The following is a 19981-nucleotide window of genomic DNA, read 5'->3' as shown; positions in this document are numbered from 1 at the left end:
TTCAGGATGGGCAGTCTTCCCTCAGATGCATCTGGGCTGCAGCAGCGCCGGGTCATGGAGGTGTGGACCTAGCTTCACAAAGTACGGAGGGTAAACTTTCAGCTTCACGCATTTCAACTGCTTTAGTAACTGTGACATGTTCAAATAACCACGTGTCTTTCTCGTTTTCTTGATTTCGAATGTTTCTAGGTGATTGTTTGACTGGGTTCACTTCTTAGCGCACACGCTTCGCTTTTTAGGGTCTTTCACCTGCTGTTGTTGGGGGCATCAGCCTCCAGATGCAATGTGTTACCTTAATGTTGGTATTCATTGATAGGTCTGGCTATTATAGAAGGAATAATCTCACCTACCTCACCCCCCCCCCCCCCCCCCCTGGTAGTGCTAATCTGTGTTGTTCACCCTGTGCGCAAACTTTACGCACAGTCGTCAAACGTCTCCAAACTCGGTTTCTCTTCCCTCCTCTCCAGCCCCATGCACGCGGAGGCAGCAGCTGCAGTTTGGGCGGAGAACGCTCGCTTGCAACTGCCGTCCTCAGGAGCACCGACTCGGACCATCAGCTCCGCCAGAACCCGCAGGGGGCCGTGAGAGCACCGGGTCAGCGTGGGCTCCCTACGCACCGCAGAGAAGATGAATATCCAGGTTCTGCCCGAACACAAGCTCTCGTCGGTGGCCCCGCTGAAACAGTGCAATGTGGAGAAAAGGGAGGTAGAACTGATACTGGTGAAGGACCAGAATGGCGTCCAGTACACCAGTTCCTCCATCATTCCCAGTCCAGGCCACCTCGCAGGTCCTCCGGGATGCACCGACGAAGAACGAGAAACTTGGGGAAAGAAAATAGACTTTCTCCTCTCGGTTATTGGCTTCGCAGTAGACCTGGCCAATGTTTGGAGATTCCCTTACTTGTGCTACAAAAATGGAGGAGGTGAGTTGACTTTGATTTCAAAGATGCTTAAACATTTAGAAGAGGTCACAAACTTCTCAGGTTTGGGTACTAAATCCCCATAAAGTAACATTATAATAAAGACTGGGTCGGCTAGGTACACTGTCAATTATAATCATCTTTTTCAGTGTCTTATTTCATTTATGGGTCAGGTGCTAAAGCATCAAGTTCTTAAAAAAAATACTAATATGTTGTCGAAGAAAATACTACAGCCAGATTAAGTTTAGATTACAGTTATTTTACTATCTTGTTCTAAAAGTTTCTTTAATCTCCTTTAATTCACTTTTTAATGGTCCGAGGTGCATTTACTCTACCTTACATGATGAATGAATGACCTCATTTCCTCAAGGCATGCACATTGATAAAGATATTGTGGAAACTGACTGTCCGGGCTCTTGGTCACTCAGCAAGTCTGGATACATAACCGCATAAAACATTGACAACTGAAGATGCACTTTAGTGAGCAGAGAGGGAAGAAGTGTGTTAGTTGAATGCAACAGGTGGTTTTCCACATCTTTATCTTCAATGTTTGTTTTTCCATTTTTTTTAAAGGTATACTCTTTCTTAATAAACTACTAACATTGTAAACTTTGATCATCTCCAGCCCTCCCCCCAACCAGCTGTAACAGATAAAGGATGCATGGATTTTAGAAAAAATTGCTTTAATGCCACTTTCAGTTCTTTAAAGACATGAATTGATCATGAGAAACAGGTTTTATCTTATACAATAAAGAACATGTACATTTAGGGTGATGATAACCGTGATATTCGAAGATGAAACAATTTATAGAATGTTCATAATACACATATGATGATATTGTTAACATTATCCAGCTCCAATTTAATTATTTTATATCTATATACAATACAATTAAAGAGGGGCTGGATAATTGAAACAATATCATCATGGTTATGGTTGCAGACTCCCTCCACCTCTCTCCAGTTGTATTTTGAATGCAATTCATTTGCCAAAAAAGGGACAAAATGCACTCAATTTCACGATAATATTGATATCGTGAATTTCTTTTGTCCATGATAATCATGTAGTGAAAATGTGATATCGGGACAGCTCTGTGTACATGTGGAAAGCCACTTTAGCTCTAAAATCAACTTGTATTGTCAAAGGAGTCATGAAGGGATGTTTTAGAATCTACTTGTAAATTATCTCAATATTAGATTCATCTTGTTTAAAATATATACAATCAGGTTTATTTGCCCGGTCTAATTGAACATTCAAAAACAAGTGTCTGAGCTCGGGTTTACTCAGTATGTCTGAATACAAGAGTAACCGATTACCAACTTCCCCGGTTTTCAACACTGTCGTGAGAGAAAAGAAAGTACAGTGTGTGTAGTTGAATAAACAAAGGATGGTTTTAAACAGGGTTGTTTCTCATCAACAGAGTGCTCACTAGAACGTGTGTCCATTCACATGGCGCTCAGTGCCCCAAAGGGTCAACTCCACCGATGGCCTGTCAATCATATTGGCCTTCAGCAGAATGTTTTCATTACTGTAGATAATGTGTCATTTGTGATGGACAATGTCAAGAACAATTCAATTATGGGAGGTCATTTCCTTGTTGCTGGGTGTGCTACTGAGGCCCAGCATGAAAATAGCTGTGAGCCTTCCTGCTTGCACGTTATGGTGTGTTGTTTGTTCCAACAATGTCACCCCCCACCCCCTTGTTTTGGTATTTCGTTTTGTTTTAGCGCTCATGGTCCACATTGAGCATTTTCAACCTGTTCTTACTGTAAGCTAAAACACAATACGGCATATGTAACGGTAAAGCGTGATATGTAATTATCTCTCTTTCCAGGTGCCTTTTTGATCCCGTACATTCTTTTCTTGGTCATTGCGGGGATGCCATTGTTCTACATGGAGCTCGCCTTGGGCCAGTACAACAGGGAAGGAGCGGCTACAATTTGGAAAATTTGCCCCATCTTTAAAGGTGAGCTTTAACACGGCACGCACATGAACTGGCATGTCTTTTTCACTTCAGCCTTTCTCTAACCTCTTAAACTGGGCTACGTACAGCTCAGTCGAGCTCTCCTTTGCTTCTCCTCAGTGTCCTGCCCTTTCATTTCATCCCTTTGTTCTTGTCCTTTAACCCTTATAGGTTCACAAGTGTCACTTGGAACTAATTTCTCAGTCTCGTCGGCCACGTCTCTGTTTCACCTTTCTGTATTTTTCTATCTTCCTCCGCTTGTGCTTCCAACCTTATAACCTTGTCTATGTTTCTTCAAATGCCAATTTCAAATGAGTGAAGCCAAAACAAACTGTCCTTGGCCTGCTGAGGAACACAGTTGGGGTCAATGCTATTACAAGTCAGTCAATTAAACTAATCAGAGACACAACCAAAAATCCTAAATCCTAAAGCGATCTATCATGCAATGTTGTTATAGAGAAGGTTTTGAGCACATTAAATAAATTGGACTAACATATTTATGTTGTGTGAACTTTAAACTGAAACTTGCATAGATTTAATTAAAGCAACTGGTCATTAACAATAAAGCCAATCCTGCATAACGCTGTTAACCTCATGATTAGCACTCAATTGAGAAAAGGAAATCTGAGATTATGCATCCGGAGAGCCACAGCGACACATGAGCCTGACCTGACCTCTTGTCACTTGTGGTCTTTAAACAACAGATTATTATTTGAAGCAGCATGTTTTAAATTATGTCAGATAAATACCCCGGTCTGCATTATTGAATCAGCTACAGCCGCCGCCTTTGTTGGCTTTAGTGCCGAGAAGGGTTTGGTGTTTTTCTGTCCAAGAATGAGCGGGTGATGGATTTATGGTGATGTTATCTCTGTTTTTGTGCAAGAATTTCACATTCCAGTGGGGACCAAAAAAACTCATCCCAGAATTAACAAAATAAATATACTGTATATACTGACAATCTGTACAGGGTTAACCCTGCCTTCGCCCAATGTCATCTGGAATCGGCTACAGACGATATATATATATATATATATATATATATATATATATATATATATATATATATATATATATATATATATATATATATATATATATATATATAGCAAATTATGGAAAGTGTGCTTTATATAGTTATTGCTTCGGCTTTAAAGTCTGTGTTTTGACGTATCAGCAATATTGAGATGCAGCATGTATCTATACACATTATTTGGAACCAGTTTACATTATGACACCTATGCGTCAGAAAATATATCAAATATGATCGTGTCTAAAGAGAGTATGCATGCGGTGAATTTGCACTGGGCTGCACTGTGTGAACGTAAACCACAATGTTGTTCTTAATAATAATAACTTTGTGTTCCTCAGGTGTGGGCTACACTGTGATCATCATAGCCCTGTATGTCGGCTTCTACTACAACGTCATCATTGCCTGGTCCCTCTACTACCTGTTCTCCTCCATGACCAATGAGCTGCCATGGCTCCACTGTAACAACGCTTGGAACAGTGAAAACTGCACCGACCCCAAAGCCCTCAACGGATCCGTCATCGGCAACGGGACGTCTTACGCCAAGTACAAGATCACCCCGGCAGCAGAGTACTATGAGTGAGTGATTACTGAAATTCAGACTAATTCATTCATCCGATAGTGACCCGACGTAGGCCATTTTACATTGTATGCAACTTAAGAAGAAGAAACACGCGTTACCTTTAAACTTACTTTTTCAAGTTTTAACATCACACATCACAGCTAATCAAGCATCAGACCCATTTTGGCAAATGTCAAAATGCACTTATCTTATTCTCTGTTAAAAAGACAGATGCCACTATTTTGATAACGGGACATTCACGATTGCTCAAAGTTTTGACCCGAATGTAAATACAGCCACTGTCTACAGTTTGAGTGCAGGTTTTATTCCTTCATGTTTTTCATCGTCTGTTCGTGGAAGCTTGTTTCAGTTGGACACGTAATACTGACAGTTTTAGCTGAGTCAGTACATTCAACACAGTCCATCAAACAACAAGCAGTGTCACATGGAAGTGATGCTTTCATGATTATTGGGAGTGCTTTCTGAATAACACATTTCTGAGAATGCATATTTCCACGAAACAAGTGCACCGGTATTCACATGAAGAGAGTGACAGGCACTTAAACTTAAAATGAACCAGACATAAATGTCTAAATTACACTTTCTATAATGGCTTATAATCAACAGCATTATATATTATATAATCAGCTCAGGCACTGTATTATGATACATTATACAGATTATACAACTATATAAATAGTCATAAATATAATTATGCAATCATAATTCAATAACCGCAACACTTTTATTAAGCATTTTTAAATGACATACGGTCAAGTATTGTAATACTATATAATTGTGCTGATCTTGCATATATTTAATGATTCTTGTTTCACTTTACTTAAAGCAAACAAAAATGACCAAACACAATAGAGCAACTCTTAATCACAATATGATGCATTACAATAATATTAATTGTTAATATGACTTTTGTCATTGTACAAAACAAATGAGTGACCATTATCAAGTATTATAATTACTGCTGTCAAGCGTTATGGATTTTAATGAGTGCTTATAACTATAATTACACAGTGCTATAAGCAGATTATAATGAGTTATGAGTATACTTGCATTATAGACATGGGCGTCATAGTGTTACCAATGCTTGTACTATAAAAGGAGTATACATAAAAACTTCAAATGCAACGTTTGCATGAAAAAAACATGAAAAAAGCTCCATCTGTTTATACTTCAAAGACAGACAGTTGTTCCACAGCTTCTATGAAGACTGACTGTGCAGCCCCAGAGGAAGGTTGTGATGTGACTCGGACAGCACGAGCTACACCTGCCAAGCGTGACGCACAGAATACACTGAGCATGCAACCCGGCAAATAATTGAGCTTATTAAAGTCCCACTCCCACTCTATGGGGCTCCACTGTCTTGGACAGTTTGTTTATTCAGGATCCCTGGATATCTTTTAAACTTCCAGGAAGCCCCCCCCCCCCCCCCCCCTCACAACTTAATATGTTTCTGAAATAAGTAAATACTTTTACTTATTATACATGAAGAGGTCAGCATTTGCGTGAAAGCTCCAGACGTGGGAGTTATGGCAGACTTTCCAAAGAGCAGACTTGGTGCATCAAATCAGAAGGAGACTCCATGTTCCATGGTGGACAATAACACTCCACTCATGGGAGGAAAAAAAACAAAAACGTAGATGTGCAACGACAGACAAAAGGATACTTTAAGACAGATCTAGCGTGGGCTGAGGCTCGGTTGGGGACAATAAATCCTCCTGCTTCCGGTTGGCTTTGAGCGCAGGAGCAATTCCAAAGCACAGCATGCGACTGCAAGGCCGACTAAGTCAAGATTCTCTTGATTTGTGGACGTCTAAGCGTCTAAGAGACAAAGGAACTGAAGCCTACTGTTCTCAGCTATCATGAGCGTATAGTTTGAATAGAAATTCTAAAGCAAAACTTATTTAAAACAGAGCATTCTTTCAGACTTGGTGTACACCACAGCTGTTTGGGATCACTGCGACTAGGCTCACATTGTAGCTGATTGATTGCCCAAAATGGACAGTACAGTAGGTTATTCATGATTCACACACACACATCTGTACTGTGCGTGGATCATAAGGTCCATTTCAAAGGACATTCAATTTAATTGATTTGCTGAGACTCCAGATACTGTATGTGCATTGTGCAGGGAACTTGCATTCGAGAAAGATGAGAGCATGTGTCCTTTAACCGGTGCTAATGGATTGTTTGGCCACCCGGAAGCTGAAGGGAGTCGGACAATTATTATCTGTGGATGTTTCACTACATTGAGACCTTTCATATTCATGTTGATATTTGATCCACAAATAATATTGATTGTTTTCTTTTGGAACGAATTACCACATTAACATAACCCTGCAATGGATCATCATATTCCATCTTAGACTGTCCTCCTAAGTGACTAGCCAACGGCTACATGGTTATCAATAACAACATCATGAGAAAACAAAACCTTTGTGGCACTCACTTGTATTTAAAAGTATTTAGTATTAGTATTTAGTATTTAAAAAGATGCCAATTCATCAACAAATATATGAGAAGCCTCCATTTTATACCCCTAAGTTTAAGTTTCCAACATGCTGCTATGTGACGCACTAAAGAATGACTAGAGTCAATCACACGCTGCTGTGATATCATGTGACATGGATTGTTTTTGAGGATGTGGAGTGGAAGTGGCTGTGTGAAGACAGCCAAAAACATGGCTTCCGCCAAAAGACTGACCTGGAAACAAGAGTGCTGGGCATTTGTCTGTGATTAATTTCATTGTGCAGCCACCAGAGATCAAAGAAAACCTGCAGAAACGTAATTCCCAGATCACAGCATCATGTCTATGACCTCTACAGAATGAAGCAACGCAGTCTCGTTGCTTAAAAGGCATACAAGTCATTAAACAGTCGAGATGGGCTCTCTTAAGCTGCCAGGGTGCTTCACTAGAAGTGCTTCTCGGTCGACCAGCTGTGGGAATAAATATAATACATTTGATTGAAATCCCGTCATTGTGTTTTCATACTTCAAGTCTGTAGTCGTTCTTATTCATATACTTTTTGTATGGCCTATTTTCAACATTAAGACCTGTTGCCTGGCGGCGTGCCAGCCTAAAGTATACAGAGACCAACTAATGGCAACATCGAGTGTTAGGATAGCAGCGTAACCAGCGCGCTGAGTGACGATAAGAGTAAATGTGTTTAGAGTAACTGGGCCAAAGGGACCTGGATTGATGTTCTAGCGAGCATTTACTGGCAGTGCACTATCAACGCTATCAGAGGAACAAGGAGGCCTGGAGGCATTACAACAGAACACCAACACGGGGCCTCTAGGTCAGAGCGTAGAGTCTAAATGTCCCTCCCCAAATAAACTGATGTCTTCGCGCCACTATCTGCGTCTCCAAAGACCTCATAGCTTTGGATTTATTATCAGCCAAAGATAAATAAATGCTGAAGAGGATTTTCACAGATCCCTTGGTCCCTTCGTTATTGTACGTCTGAACATCCTTCCGTTTGCGTGTTCCTGAGGGTGTTTTGTCTCGGGCCGTTGCTCAAGCAAGTATCAGATGAAATACAGTTCTGCTTTCAACCCGTAACAGCACATGTCGACTTAATTAAAGTTTTCGGACATATGTGAGGGGAACAAAGGTGCTTTTCAATATTTTACAGACAGTCTGAAGGACACATTTTCCAAACTGTAGCTGCACTCTCCCCAAGACAAGTTCCATGTAGAAATATGTCGTTTTCTTAACTTCTCAATCTTTTATGTTTCTAAAAACCTTTGTGTTATTTCCTCTCCGGCTCTCTGGACTGCCAACAGTTAGGGCACAGTTATGCCAGAAAGGAAGCCGGTTTGTACGCCGAATCGTTTGGCCATATTAGAAGTAAAGTCTTGTTTGTTGTTCTGAAGATTCACGCTCTGAGGCAGCCAGAAAAGCCTGTCGCCAGAGGGGCAATGTAATTGTTGGGATATGGGAATAACGATTAGTGCGTTCTTTCAACGAGGTGTGATTGGGTCGATCCAAAAGTGCACTCTTAGTGATAATGGGCATAGAATGGACAGTGAAATTGATGGTGTACGTTGCCCTCCCGTCAGTCTGTGATGGCAGCAGACACCTTAAACATAGTTCACATCGACGCTTTAATGAGGTTGCCTGTTCTTTTCCTGAAAAACTTGACAGGGAAGTGTGAATACTCGGCACAGACAACCTCTATAAGCAGCGTCTGACCAACGGGGCCCAGCAACTGTTTGTGAATGTATCACATGAACTCCACTATTACCATCTGAAGTTGTGGGCTTCCTTCCACTACTCTGAGAAGACATTCAAAGAATGAGCTTGCAGCTGGAAGGAATAGTTAGATAGGGGTGAAGAGACAGCATTTTTTTTGTATAATATTTACTTACATTTTTAGCTAATCTATATTAATAATTAGTGTTGAAATAAACATTCATCTTCAGACACCTGAGAGACCTACAGTGTGAGCTGTTTTGTTAAGACTCTTCCAGAACCTGGGTGGGTCTGTTCGACAAAAAAAACCTCTCTAACTTTTTAAGATGTGGCCAAAAGAAATAACATACCACAGCGTAGGAAAAAATGACTTCTTATTATTTGTGCTGAGCCGTGTTAAAAGCTGTTTTGCTTGGAAATGCATCGCTGACATAGTTGTGTTTATTACCAGTGCTCATCATAGCACAATTCTGTTATCTATTAATATTACAAAGGGTATTATATCCATATCTCTTTCTGCAGACGGGGTGTGCTGCATCTCCATCAGAGTCGGGGTATCAATGACCTGGGCCTGCCCCGCTGGGAGCTGACCTTGTGTCTGGTCATTGTGGTCTTCATCCTCTACTTCAGCCTGTGGAAAGGTGTCAAGTCCTCAGGGAAGGTACCGACAACATTGTTGCTTTCTCGCTTTCTTTTCTTTTTTCCTTTTGATTAAAAAAATATATATACTTGAACTGTTTTGCCAACTACAATATGTGCACACACACACACACTTGTAGCTGTGGTTCTGTAACAGACCTTTCGCTGACAGCAGCCCAGTATAAACTGTTGCTACTGGGTCCAAAAAGTCAAGAGGCTGTGATAAACACTGGGAGGACTCGAGAGTCTTCTTCCATTTACATTCCTTCCTAGATAATGTACTGCAGTCACTTGCATTCCTGCTACAAACTTACACACACTATGCTTTTTAGTTGCAATCATAGTGTTTAAGTTATCAAATATTTCACTATATATATATATATCATACAGACAGCACATGTATATGTTGTATTAGTGTAGAACATACGACATAACCTTCTAACTATTAGAGTCAGACAGTAAGAGAAAGTTGGTGGTTTATTTTCTATACTATATTTCTTATAACAAATACTGTCATCCATATTCTGTTTCTGTTTATTGACATAATGGTTCAATGAAATAAGGGACTACTTGACATATTCTTCTCTATTTTATCTGTGTGTGTGTGTGTGCATTCAGGTGGTGTACATCACAGCTACCATGCCCTATGTGGTCCTTTTTGTTTTGCTGATCCGAGGCATAACTCTACCGGGGTCCATGGATGGCATCAGGGCCTACCTTCACATTGACTTCAAGCGGCTCAACAATCTAGAGGTTAGACACTGCACTTGCCGCTCAAAAACAATCCATGGGTGTTTGTAACCTTGTAAACTTAAAAAAACAAAACTCTCAAGGTTATTTTATTGTCATTGTACAACAGGCTTGCAAAACGAACACAATGTCTCATTTCGCTGCAGAACAAAACACAAAAAACCCACAACAATAAATTAAATGGGTTGTCATGGGATCACTAAAGAAAAACGAGGAACAATTTCAGTATGAAAATCTGTGTCACTTATGTGTAGATTTAATGTGCATGTTTTACAAACCAGAGCCACGTGTTTTTGACAGCTTAGTCAAAAATAATAGAAAACAATGGCCTAAAAAAAAACATTAACATTCAACTATTTTTTTAGGAATTCACAAGTTTACTTAATTGTCCTTTATTTTTGCCCCAGGTGTGGATTGACGCTGCCACCCAGATATTCTACTCACTGGGAGCAGGATTTGGGGTGCTCATTGCTTTTGCCAGTTATAACAAATTTGACAACAACTGCTACAGGTAAGAGCTGGCACTTTATTTCTGTTTCACAATAGTCCAAAACAAGCCTCCAGCGACATAACATCCTGCTGTCTTTAAGCAGCCAGCCTTTTCCAGCATGTAACGGGATCACGAAGCAGTAGACGTGATGGCCAGGGGTTAGCAGGACAGATAAAGTACAGACCAGGAAGTGTTGTCAGATAATAGCCAAAGACTGTAAGTTGTTGGTTTCTCATATGCTGTACTTCTTCAGAAAAGGTAGGCATGAGGTTGCAAGTTTGCCTTATCTTTTTCCATATTAATATTTTGTAGTGCAGTGTTGGCAGAGAAGCAGTTTCCTGTTTGTATATTTACAAACACCCACCAGACAAAACAAATCTTACTGAAGCTACACAAGCTACTCAAAAACAGTTTGTCCCGGCGGGTGAAATGTAATGCAACGTGTCATTACAGAGGCTTCCAAGCTAGTTAGAAGCATTATGGACCCCTCCTCTCCTGTCATCTCTCATTTCCTCCACCGTCTTCAACCCCAAACAGGGCCTCCTGCCATTCTCCCCTTTCATGTCCTATTTAGTGGAAGGTGTGCGGTCTGCTGGCAGGTGGGATTCGCATTATGAGAAAATCTGAACTCGGTGAAAAGGCAGCAGCCTGGAAGAGCTGGTGCTGTTGGAAAAATAAGCACGGAACAGACTTTTGTTTGAATACTCACGCCGATGGCAGGAATCTGCATACGGTATAGTGCAGTGAGTGTGCAGCAGTGTGTCCTCCATCACACCTCCCTGTGAAATAAAACATAACCCCAGGAACCAAGGAAAACATTTATCTGGTTCAAATGTTTTTTTTTTAATGGTAGAAAACCTGAACGCAATCAGAAGAGTACAAGATGAGGATGCAGCACCGCTGAATAGATCATGTTAAATGATCAAAAAGGTCTTGTGGCCTGATGGACTCAATATGTCTGTTTTTTTTTCAACAATATTTTCAAAATAGAGCTACATTTTGTTTGACTAAAATGTGTTATCTAAAATTAAAGCAAATTGCAATAAAATAAAATCTTGAAATAGTACTAAATTAATTGTTGTTTTATTAACTCTTACTTGGTTAATTTGGACACACATTCCTTCTTACTTTGTCTGAACAATAATTGTCTGTAATTAATGTTTTAGTTTGATATATAGATGGTTTTAAGTGAGGCTCCGGCTCTGATGTGAAGCTGCACCAATGTTTGTGTGTAATGAACCCTGAAGAGTAGGACTGAATCAAAGTTGAAAAAAAAATTAACACAGCTTGCCCACAATACAAAAGAAAAGAAAAGAAAAGAAAGACAAATCTGAGGGACAGTAAGCGGGAAGAAAATGCTTCATTGTATGTGAATACCCAGGAGGTGGCCATGGTCAAGTTGACCTTGGGCACAGAACAGCACACTAATTACTGATCAAATCAGAACAAAAGCTTCCCTTTAACCTCAATATTCCCTCTGTTTTGGCCAACGATCAACCCATTGAAAACTTGAAAGATATCAAGTTTCACATGGCTCCCGGTCAAAAACGGGTCAAATGAATGAATACTGGCTTAATGTCTCTTTTAACAAGAGACAGTTTAAATAATATAGTTGAAGATTGGTAACGTGGACTTTCAAAGTTGGACAGTTGTGGCTGTACAGGTAAAGAAACATGTCTGTCTTTCTCTTGAACTCGTTCTTGCTGCTATGTCTTCTCTCTCTAGGGATGCTCTCTTGACGAGCACCGTGAACTGCGTCACCAGTTTCTTCTCAGGGTTCGCCATCTTCTCTGTGCTCGGATACATGGCTTACAAACACGGGGTCAAAATAGAAGATGTGGCAACAGAGGGTGAGTCCTGGTGTCTGAGACAGAAACGACACATTAGTAACACTCCCGCACTACACCATGACTGTCTGGCTCGATACGGTATGCTGCTGTAATGTTGTGCATCACATGATCATATTTTGTATCTTTTCTCACTTGATATGAAATTTAGTTGTACAATGTTTGGTCATGCAATCACATTTGCATTTTGTAATAACTTTATGAAATCCATAACTTTTGTGTTTCTCTGTGTGTGTGTGTGTGTGTGTGTGTGTGTGTGTGTGTCAACAGGGGCAGGATTGGTGTTCATCATCTACCCTGAGGCAATTTCTACATTGCCCGGTTCAACATTTTGGGCTATTGTGTTCTTCATCATGTTGCTGACTCTGGGCATTGACAGCTCGGTGAGTCCCAAATACCATTCAATAGAATAATTCTTATGAAATATGTTAAACAGGTAGAACATAAGACTTAAATTGAGTGGTGAAATACATTCATACATAGTGTACCTTTTGGTCCATCCAGGTTTAAGGACTATGTGAACTTATATCAAGCAATTTACAAGAAGACATTGAACAAAAAGTTCTTTACCTGAACCGAGGCGCGGTTTTACTTGTGCTCAGAAACACTGTGCTCCCTTTACTGTGCACGTAAAGAACAGAGCACATTAAAACCCCGATAGGATAATAATGATCTCCACTTATCATATTGGAAGACGCTCTTTGCTGACTCGTCCATTAAACCTGACATTTATTGCAACATATGGTCATAGCATACTCACTGTGCAAGTTCATCTCTGAGAAACATTCCCATTGGTTTGGCCCGAGGCACACATAAAGTAAATCAAATTAAGAACATGTTAGTATTACATACTGTAATGTACTAGGTATGTGTATTTTCTTGTGTTCCACTCGATGTGTATTGCCATGCTGTGGGGAGACATGACTGAGTCCCATGTCTCTCTGTGTCCACCAGATGGGCGGCATGGAGGCCGTCATCACAGGCCTGTCGGATGACTTCAAGTTCCTCAAGAGAAACAGGAAGGTCTTTACCTTCGCCACAGCCTTTGGGACATTCCTGGTTGCCCTCTGCTGCATTACTAATGTCAGTATTAAAGTTTCAAAATGCCATACAAAAAAAAAGTACTTGCCAAATCCTCACTTTCAACATAATACCTGCTGATATAATTTGTTCACGTTTTCTCTCAAAATCAAGTTTTGTATTATTTTGCGCAAATACTGTACAAAGAACAACTTTTACAACTACAGAAATTGTCTTGGACACAGAATATATTGTTTTGAAATATTTTCAATTTGGTGGTATAAATACAAAAGTATGGATGGCATAACATGGTAAATGGGAACTTTGAACGGCATATGAGAGGCAGTATTCAAGTCTCAGTTTAAACTGTAGTCACAGGAAAGTATCAGAAACATATCATATCTCTCTCTCAAAGAGATGATCAAAAAAACGCGACGGCATGACACTCCGATGACGAATTAGTATTTCCTTTTAAGTTGTATGCAGAAGGCACATGGTTAATTGACTCTGTAGTCCCTATTCATTCCCATGGCATCGGCTCCGAGGAGAAACACGTACAGATAAACAGACTTTGGGGGCAGAAAGGTTAGAGATTCACATGGTTTCTTCCTTTTATCTAATGAATGGAATTATTGTGAATGATGCCTTGCCCATGCTAGTTATGTGGCACAAATACAAATACCTCTCCGGACACAGATCAAAGATCAATTATATAAAATCTCTAATGCCCACAGAGGCTTGTTGATGCTAACAGGGCAACGATTCAAAGTGCACATACGTCACGTCAAACGGCAAAACAAGCATCCAGTACAGAATTAAGTCCGAGAGGCCATTGCTTGTTGACTGCACACAAGTGTCCACTTCTCTTCAAAAAGGTGAAGATTTATACACCGCACTCAAACTAACCTCCTCCTCCTGTTTTCCTCTCTGTAGGGAGGGATCTATGTGCTGACCCTGTTAGATAAGTATGCAGCTGGGACCTCTATACTATTCGCCGTGTTGATCGAGGCCATTGGCGTGTCATGGTTTTACGGTATGACATTCTATAGCACTTTGGCATTGCATTCATTTATTTATTTTTTCACCCAATTACTCCATTTATATTCCAATTAAAGTATAATTGAATTACACAATTGAATCAGCAGTTATAGTAATTCTAAAAAATAAACTTATTTCACAAAATGAAAATAACAAGATTAAATCTATTCCACTCACTCATTCTCCCCCTCTGGCCATTATCTACAAGGTCAAACAGTGAAACTTGATAAATGACAGAATAATCGGTGATGATATAAATTGAAACACTGTTTTTAGATTCAGCTGGGCAAAATCTATGAATCACAAGATCATAATATGTGATCACAAGGTTATGGATATGAGTAATGCATTATTAGGGTTTCGTCCATCATGTGTTGCGTTCTCTCCTACTGTGCAGTAAGACTGCGTACTACACAACGGACCTGCTGTATCCTACATGGATTGAACGTTGTAACTTTAACCTTTGATCTGTAACTTGTCATACTCACTCCAGGTGTAGACCGCTTCAGCGAAGATATTGAGCGCATGATGGGCTTCAAGCCAGGTCTCTACTGGAGGCTGTGCTGGAAATTTGTCAGCCCAGCTTTTCTTCTGGTGAGAGGAATACAACAAAATTCATATATTGATGTATTTGCATTTGGCTGGTTTTCCTGAACAGGGATAATTATATAAATATGTCTGATCAAAGACAGTTAAAAAAATGTTCACTCACAAACGCCTAGCGGCTGTATGAAGGTGCATTCGAGCAAGTAGAATCAAAGTAATGTATTACCTACATTCAGCATTCTCCCACCCCCACAGGGCGCAGCAGTGGGACTCCTTGTTTGTACACCTAGAGAAGGGGGGGATCATGGAGCGTTCTTTGAGTGGCATTTATGCATATTCACAAATGTTTGTTCCAATTTGCAAATAAATACCAAGCAATTTGAACACCTGCCAAACTACTTTGCTAATGGTAACATCATAACCCTCTATAAAAGAAGGTTATTGAACATTTCAATTCAGTTAAACTTGCATACCTCACATCCCAAAACCACCAACAGGGTTTTGATCTACAGATGTCCATTTAGAACAGCTGTCCCTGTTATACACCAGCACACAGCATGCACTTGTGGATCTGTGTGGAGGTGGATGCAACAGTAAACTAAAAGAGAGAGCGCAGACCTCTGCTGAAGCCAATCAGCTTAAAGATGTAATGTTTCTTTCTTGGCCCATGTTACAACCTTCCACTTAGTTTCATGAAAATTGGGCGAGTATTTTTGATGTCATCCTGCTGACAAAAACAAACCAACAAACCCTCCTGGGGCGGAGGTAATAATCATCATTATTTGCAGATGTAATTTGCTATATGAGATACTACTCCAATGGACACGCTTCATGTAAAAAATGGCCAACTTCATAGCGTGCAACAATTACATGTGTCCTCTATGTTGAGTGTTTTCATCATGTACCATTGTGCTAGAAACATAGGAGATGAGTAATGCGAGTGAGAGCACAATGACACAACACCACACCCTTCCAATTCTATTCCACTTCATGCAATCCTTCTCTTGTAGCATCCATGGATGTGCACTGCAATTATATTATTGAAGCGATTTGCAACATTACAAGCTGCACTCGTACAAATAGATGTAACACTCCTCGTATGTCTCTGTTTTCCCTTCTCTCCCTTCTCTCTATCACAGTTTATCGTGATAGCCAGTGCTGTGAAATCATCAGGCCTGAAGTATGATGACTATGTCTTCCCTAACTGGGCTAACATTGTTGGCTGGAGTGTGGCCATGTCCTCCATGATGTTTGTCCCCGGCTATGCCATATATAAATTCTGCAGCGTAAAAGGAACATTCAAACAGGTCAGTGAGGATGTATGTATTGTATGTACAGTATGTACGTATGTATGTATTGACAATTATATCCTTGCTGGTCTTACTCGTCTCCATAAACTTCAATTGGTCCAGAATTTAGCTGCCCGAGTTATTGCCAGAACTACCTGCTTCTTTTGACTATGCCTATGACGACACTATATAGAATATCAAACACAGTGCACTGGTAAAGGCATCCAGTATGTTTTTTCAAGCAAAAACAACAATTTGATTTAGGAGAGAACCTTCTTCTCTCAACTTGATGACACCGTGAGAACACTTTCAGATGAAATGAGTCAACGAGTGTCAGTTTCACTCTACTGTAACAATTATCCCATCCCAATGGCATTTCCTGTTATACCTCACTGTTTAAGGTTCTTCTCAAGCTCTCAAGACACACACGTTCTTTCCGATAACTCCTGTCATTGCCTATCAGGTTTTGTCTGTCTCCTCCTCACAGTAACCACAATCCCAGACGTTTTTAATAAGGGTCCCACAGGTTCCAAAAAGAATTGGCATATTTAGTCAGAGATAAATTCCATATTGACTGTTATGCATGTTGGATGTTGGATTCCCACATTCTAGTACGCAGATGCTGTGGCTCTGTAAGAATATGCAGATGGTAAAAGTAATTTGGTCACTTGGCTGGAGGCTACACCTTCACATTTGCTGTTACCAGTAGTAAATAAGGAGTCAGCAGGCAGTAAATGGCAGTTTTTTTGACAAAGGGTGAGTCACTACAACCACAAAAGGACCTTGAACATGCAGCTGTAACTTGTCACCCAGAATATTATGCCGTTTGCTGCGGCAGAAAGCAAAATTAGGTATAAAATAGACGCAGACACGCACTCTCTCTCACGGACGCATGCGACCATGGCAATATTCTTCTGGCAGAAATAATAATAATACATATTAAAGGGTAAGTGTATTTTATGAATGCCTATGAAAACTGTTTTCTGGTTCCTTTTTTCTTTTACCAGAGGATAGCCTATTGCATCACTCCAGAGCACGAACATCATCTGGTTGCTGAGGGAAACATCCGGCAGTTCACAGTAAGGACACTTTTTTGTGCACATTGAATTGTTTGTGAATTTACTTTTGCACATGTGTTGCATTAAATTAGATTTAGCTGATGCTTTTATCCAAAGCGACTTACATTCATACACCGTAGACACAGCTACGGGGAGCAATTCAGGGTTAAGTGTCTTGCTCAAGGACACATCGACTAGGGCTAGCACTAGGGATCAAACCGCTGATCCTTTGGGGCTTATGCCTTGAAAAGGAGTGGCCTTTTAAATGAGGATATAACAACTATTATAAATTACATTATTAGCAAGGAGAAAAGCAGGCATCAATGAGTCCGAAAGAATATAATTGCAACCAGTTTAAATCGATAAAATGGAATAAAATACATTGGACATTAAGCTACAAAATACTCTTGTTTTACAGCTCAAGCATTGGTTGGCCATTTGATGACATCACCCAGAATTCCCTCATCCATCCTCACATCTGGTGTTTGGAGTTCCTGTGTGGTCAAACAGCCAAGTAGGACAACAGGCTCCAACCTCGTTCAGCAGTCTCTTCCAGTCCATTTACTACCCCAAGGCCTTTGTTGACCACAGTAGCTTTAAGCACTTTGATTTGAAAATAATAAACAAGCATTACTCTGAATCATTCAACAGCTTCAGATCATAATGGAGGGGCACCTCTAGGGGACAATGTATGTATTTTTTGATATACTATTTTAATTCATCTGAACTGTATTTGTGATGTTGTATAGTTTGTGGTGTGACTATTACCTTGTGGAAGGAACAGAAACTAAAACGAACACCAAAACAATCCGATTATCCCGTGTACTATTTTACAGGGAACCCAAATAATCAAACATTATTTTAAAGCTTATTATTATTTATTTATTATTATATAAATATTGGAAGAAAGTCTCTGTTTTTGCCGTTCTGTTATCAGTGCCTTATCAAGCGAGACACTCCATGTTTATTACATAAACATACATAAATTAAATTAACTGTGTTGACTCAGGAACCCACCAAAACAAGTTTATGGATGGCAATCTGTCGACTTGACCCAATCCTTTGATGCTCAAGTCAAACAGCTGGAGGTCAACAGTGCATCAAGGTCAAGCTCCTTAGCTAAGATTATATTATACTTAGGTCTTATATAATGCGTTCATGTCAGATTATGTTACAAAAAAAGGAATAATGCATGCATCACTCCAAAACTTAAAAAAAAAAAACTTCATTCACCTCCAAACTCCAAACCATGCCTTAATCCCAAAGAAAGACTGAGGCTGAACCTGGTCAGTGCCTGGCTGCTTACTGAAGGTGAAAAAAAACAAAAATGGCGTAACTGCTAGTTTTTTTGTATTGTTGTGTTCCTTTTACTTTACAAATGTATGTCTGTTAAATGCTTCTGAGGAGTATAAGAGGCTTTTCCTCCAAAGAGACCGAAAGAGAGAGAGAGAGAGAGAGAGAGAGAGAGAGGTGTGTGTGTGTGTGTGTGTGTGTTGAAATTTTGTTTCCAACCATGCAGTATGCTGTTAGTGTACGGGTGACCACCGTTGAATGCCTCTTTCACTGCACTGTATATATTATCTTAAGTGCGTGATAACTGCCCATATATATATATATATATATTTTTATTTATTTGATGGACTACTTTTTCCCTCACCTTTAGAAGTGCCAATATGTTCCTTTTAGGATTGTTTTTGATTACCTTATTCGGTTTATTTTCTGAGCTGAGGAGGTTATGCTTCGTTGGGTTTGTTACATTTGTCAGCAGGATTATGGAAAACTACTGGCCCATAAAACTGGTGGAAATGTGAAGCATGGGCCACGGAAGAAACCTGTTAATGTTGGCGCAGAGTGGCCTGGGCAGAGGTCTGTGCTCTTCAAGTGCACTTCTAGTTTATTTACTGGAGTTCAGTTACATTTTAAACATCAATTATAACAGACCCTTATTGCAGGGAATAAAGCCACAAAGAAAAAACATCAAACGTGTGTGGAATATATTAGACAATATAAAAATATATTCTTTTGTTATATATAATCTTGTATTCATCAAATTGTTTATAACAAAAAGTGAATGTAAAGTCTTTTAAGCGTAACTGTCCACTGTAATAAAATGGTGTTTGATGTATAGCTAAGATGAACTATGTAGAACAAATATTCTTCAGTGTAACCCGGGGCTACTTTGTCACATGAATGTGAACGAATACACCCTGGCTTTCCTGGACTATGTTTACAAAAATATTGTGTCCAATACCAATGTCCTGTTGAACGTGAGTGACAACTATCTATGAATAAGTCTGAAGTATTCACACTATGATAATAAAGAATTTCATCGACCCCCACACACACTTGAAGTCCTCTAATTTAATGTTCAGAAACGTTCAGTTATTGGTCCCTCTTGTCTAATTCTAGTTTTACTGCTGACCGAAGCTTCTCATAGTGGCTGACTGCGCTTTTACAATGTCTCTCTCTGTTAGCCTGCTGTACCACTGGCATGTGGGCCATTCTTTACACCTTTGTTGGCTAAGCTACGATGGTTCATGATCCTTTGACACACACACACACACACACACACACACACACACACACACACACACACACACACACACACACACACACACA

At 39.9% G+C, this 19981-nt stretch overlaps 1 protein-coding gene across 2 annotated transcripts; it reads left to right on the top strand.

The window, feature by feature from the left end:
• slc6a2 (solute carrier family 6 member 2) lies at positions 1–19684 on the top strand. 2 transcript variants are annotated; one of them, XM_034529450.1, is made up of 15 exons: positions 1–81; positions 468–922; positions 2755–2886; positions 4252–4489; positions 9208–9346; positions 9943–10077; positions 10482–10585; positions 12290–12414; positions 12682–12794; positions 13366–13494; positions 14365–14464; positions 14963–15063; positions 16155–16322; positions 17312–17383; positions 17781–19684. In XM_034529450.1, the coding sequence occupies exons 2-15, from the start codon at positions 628–630 to the stop codon at positions 17802–17804; spliced, it is 1875 nt and encodes a 624-aa protein (XP_034385341.1). In that variant the 5' UTR covers positions 1–81; positions 468–627; the 3' UTR covers positions 17805–19684. The 2 variants fall into 2 exon arrangements, with proteins under 2 accessions (XP_034385341.1, XP_034385342.1); XM_034529451.1 differs by having other exon boundaries at positions 1–90.
• The last annotated feature ends 297 nt before the right edge of the window (positions 19685–19981 follow it).

Source organism: Cyclopterus lumpus, chromosome 3, assembly GCF_009769545.1.
Source record: "Cyclopterus lumpus isolate fCycLum1 chromosome 3, fCycLum1.pri, whole genome shotgun sequence".
In the NCBI taxonomy this organism is placed as follows: Eukaryota; Metazoa; Chordata; class Actinopteri; order Perciformes; family Cyclopteridae; genus Cyclopterus; species Cyclopterus lumpus.
Note: the sequence above shows the minus strand (reverse complement) of the source record. Positions and strands in the feature narration are given on the sequence as shown.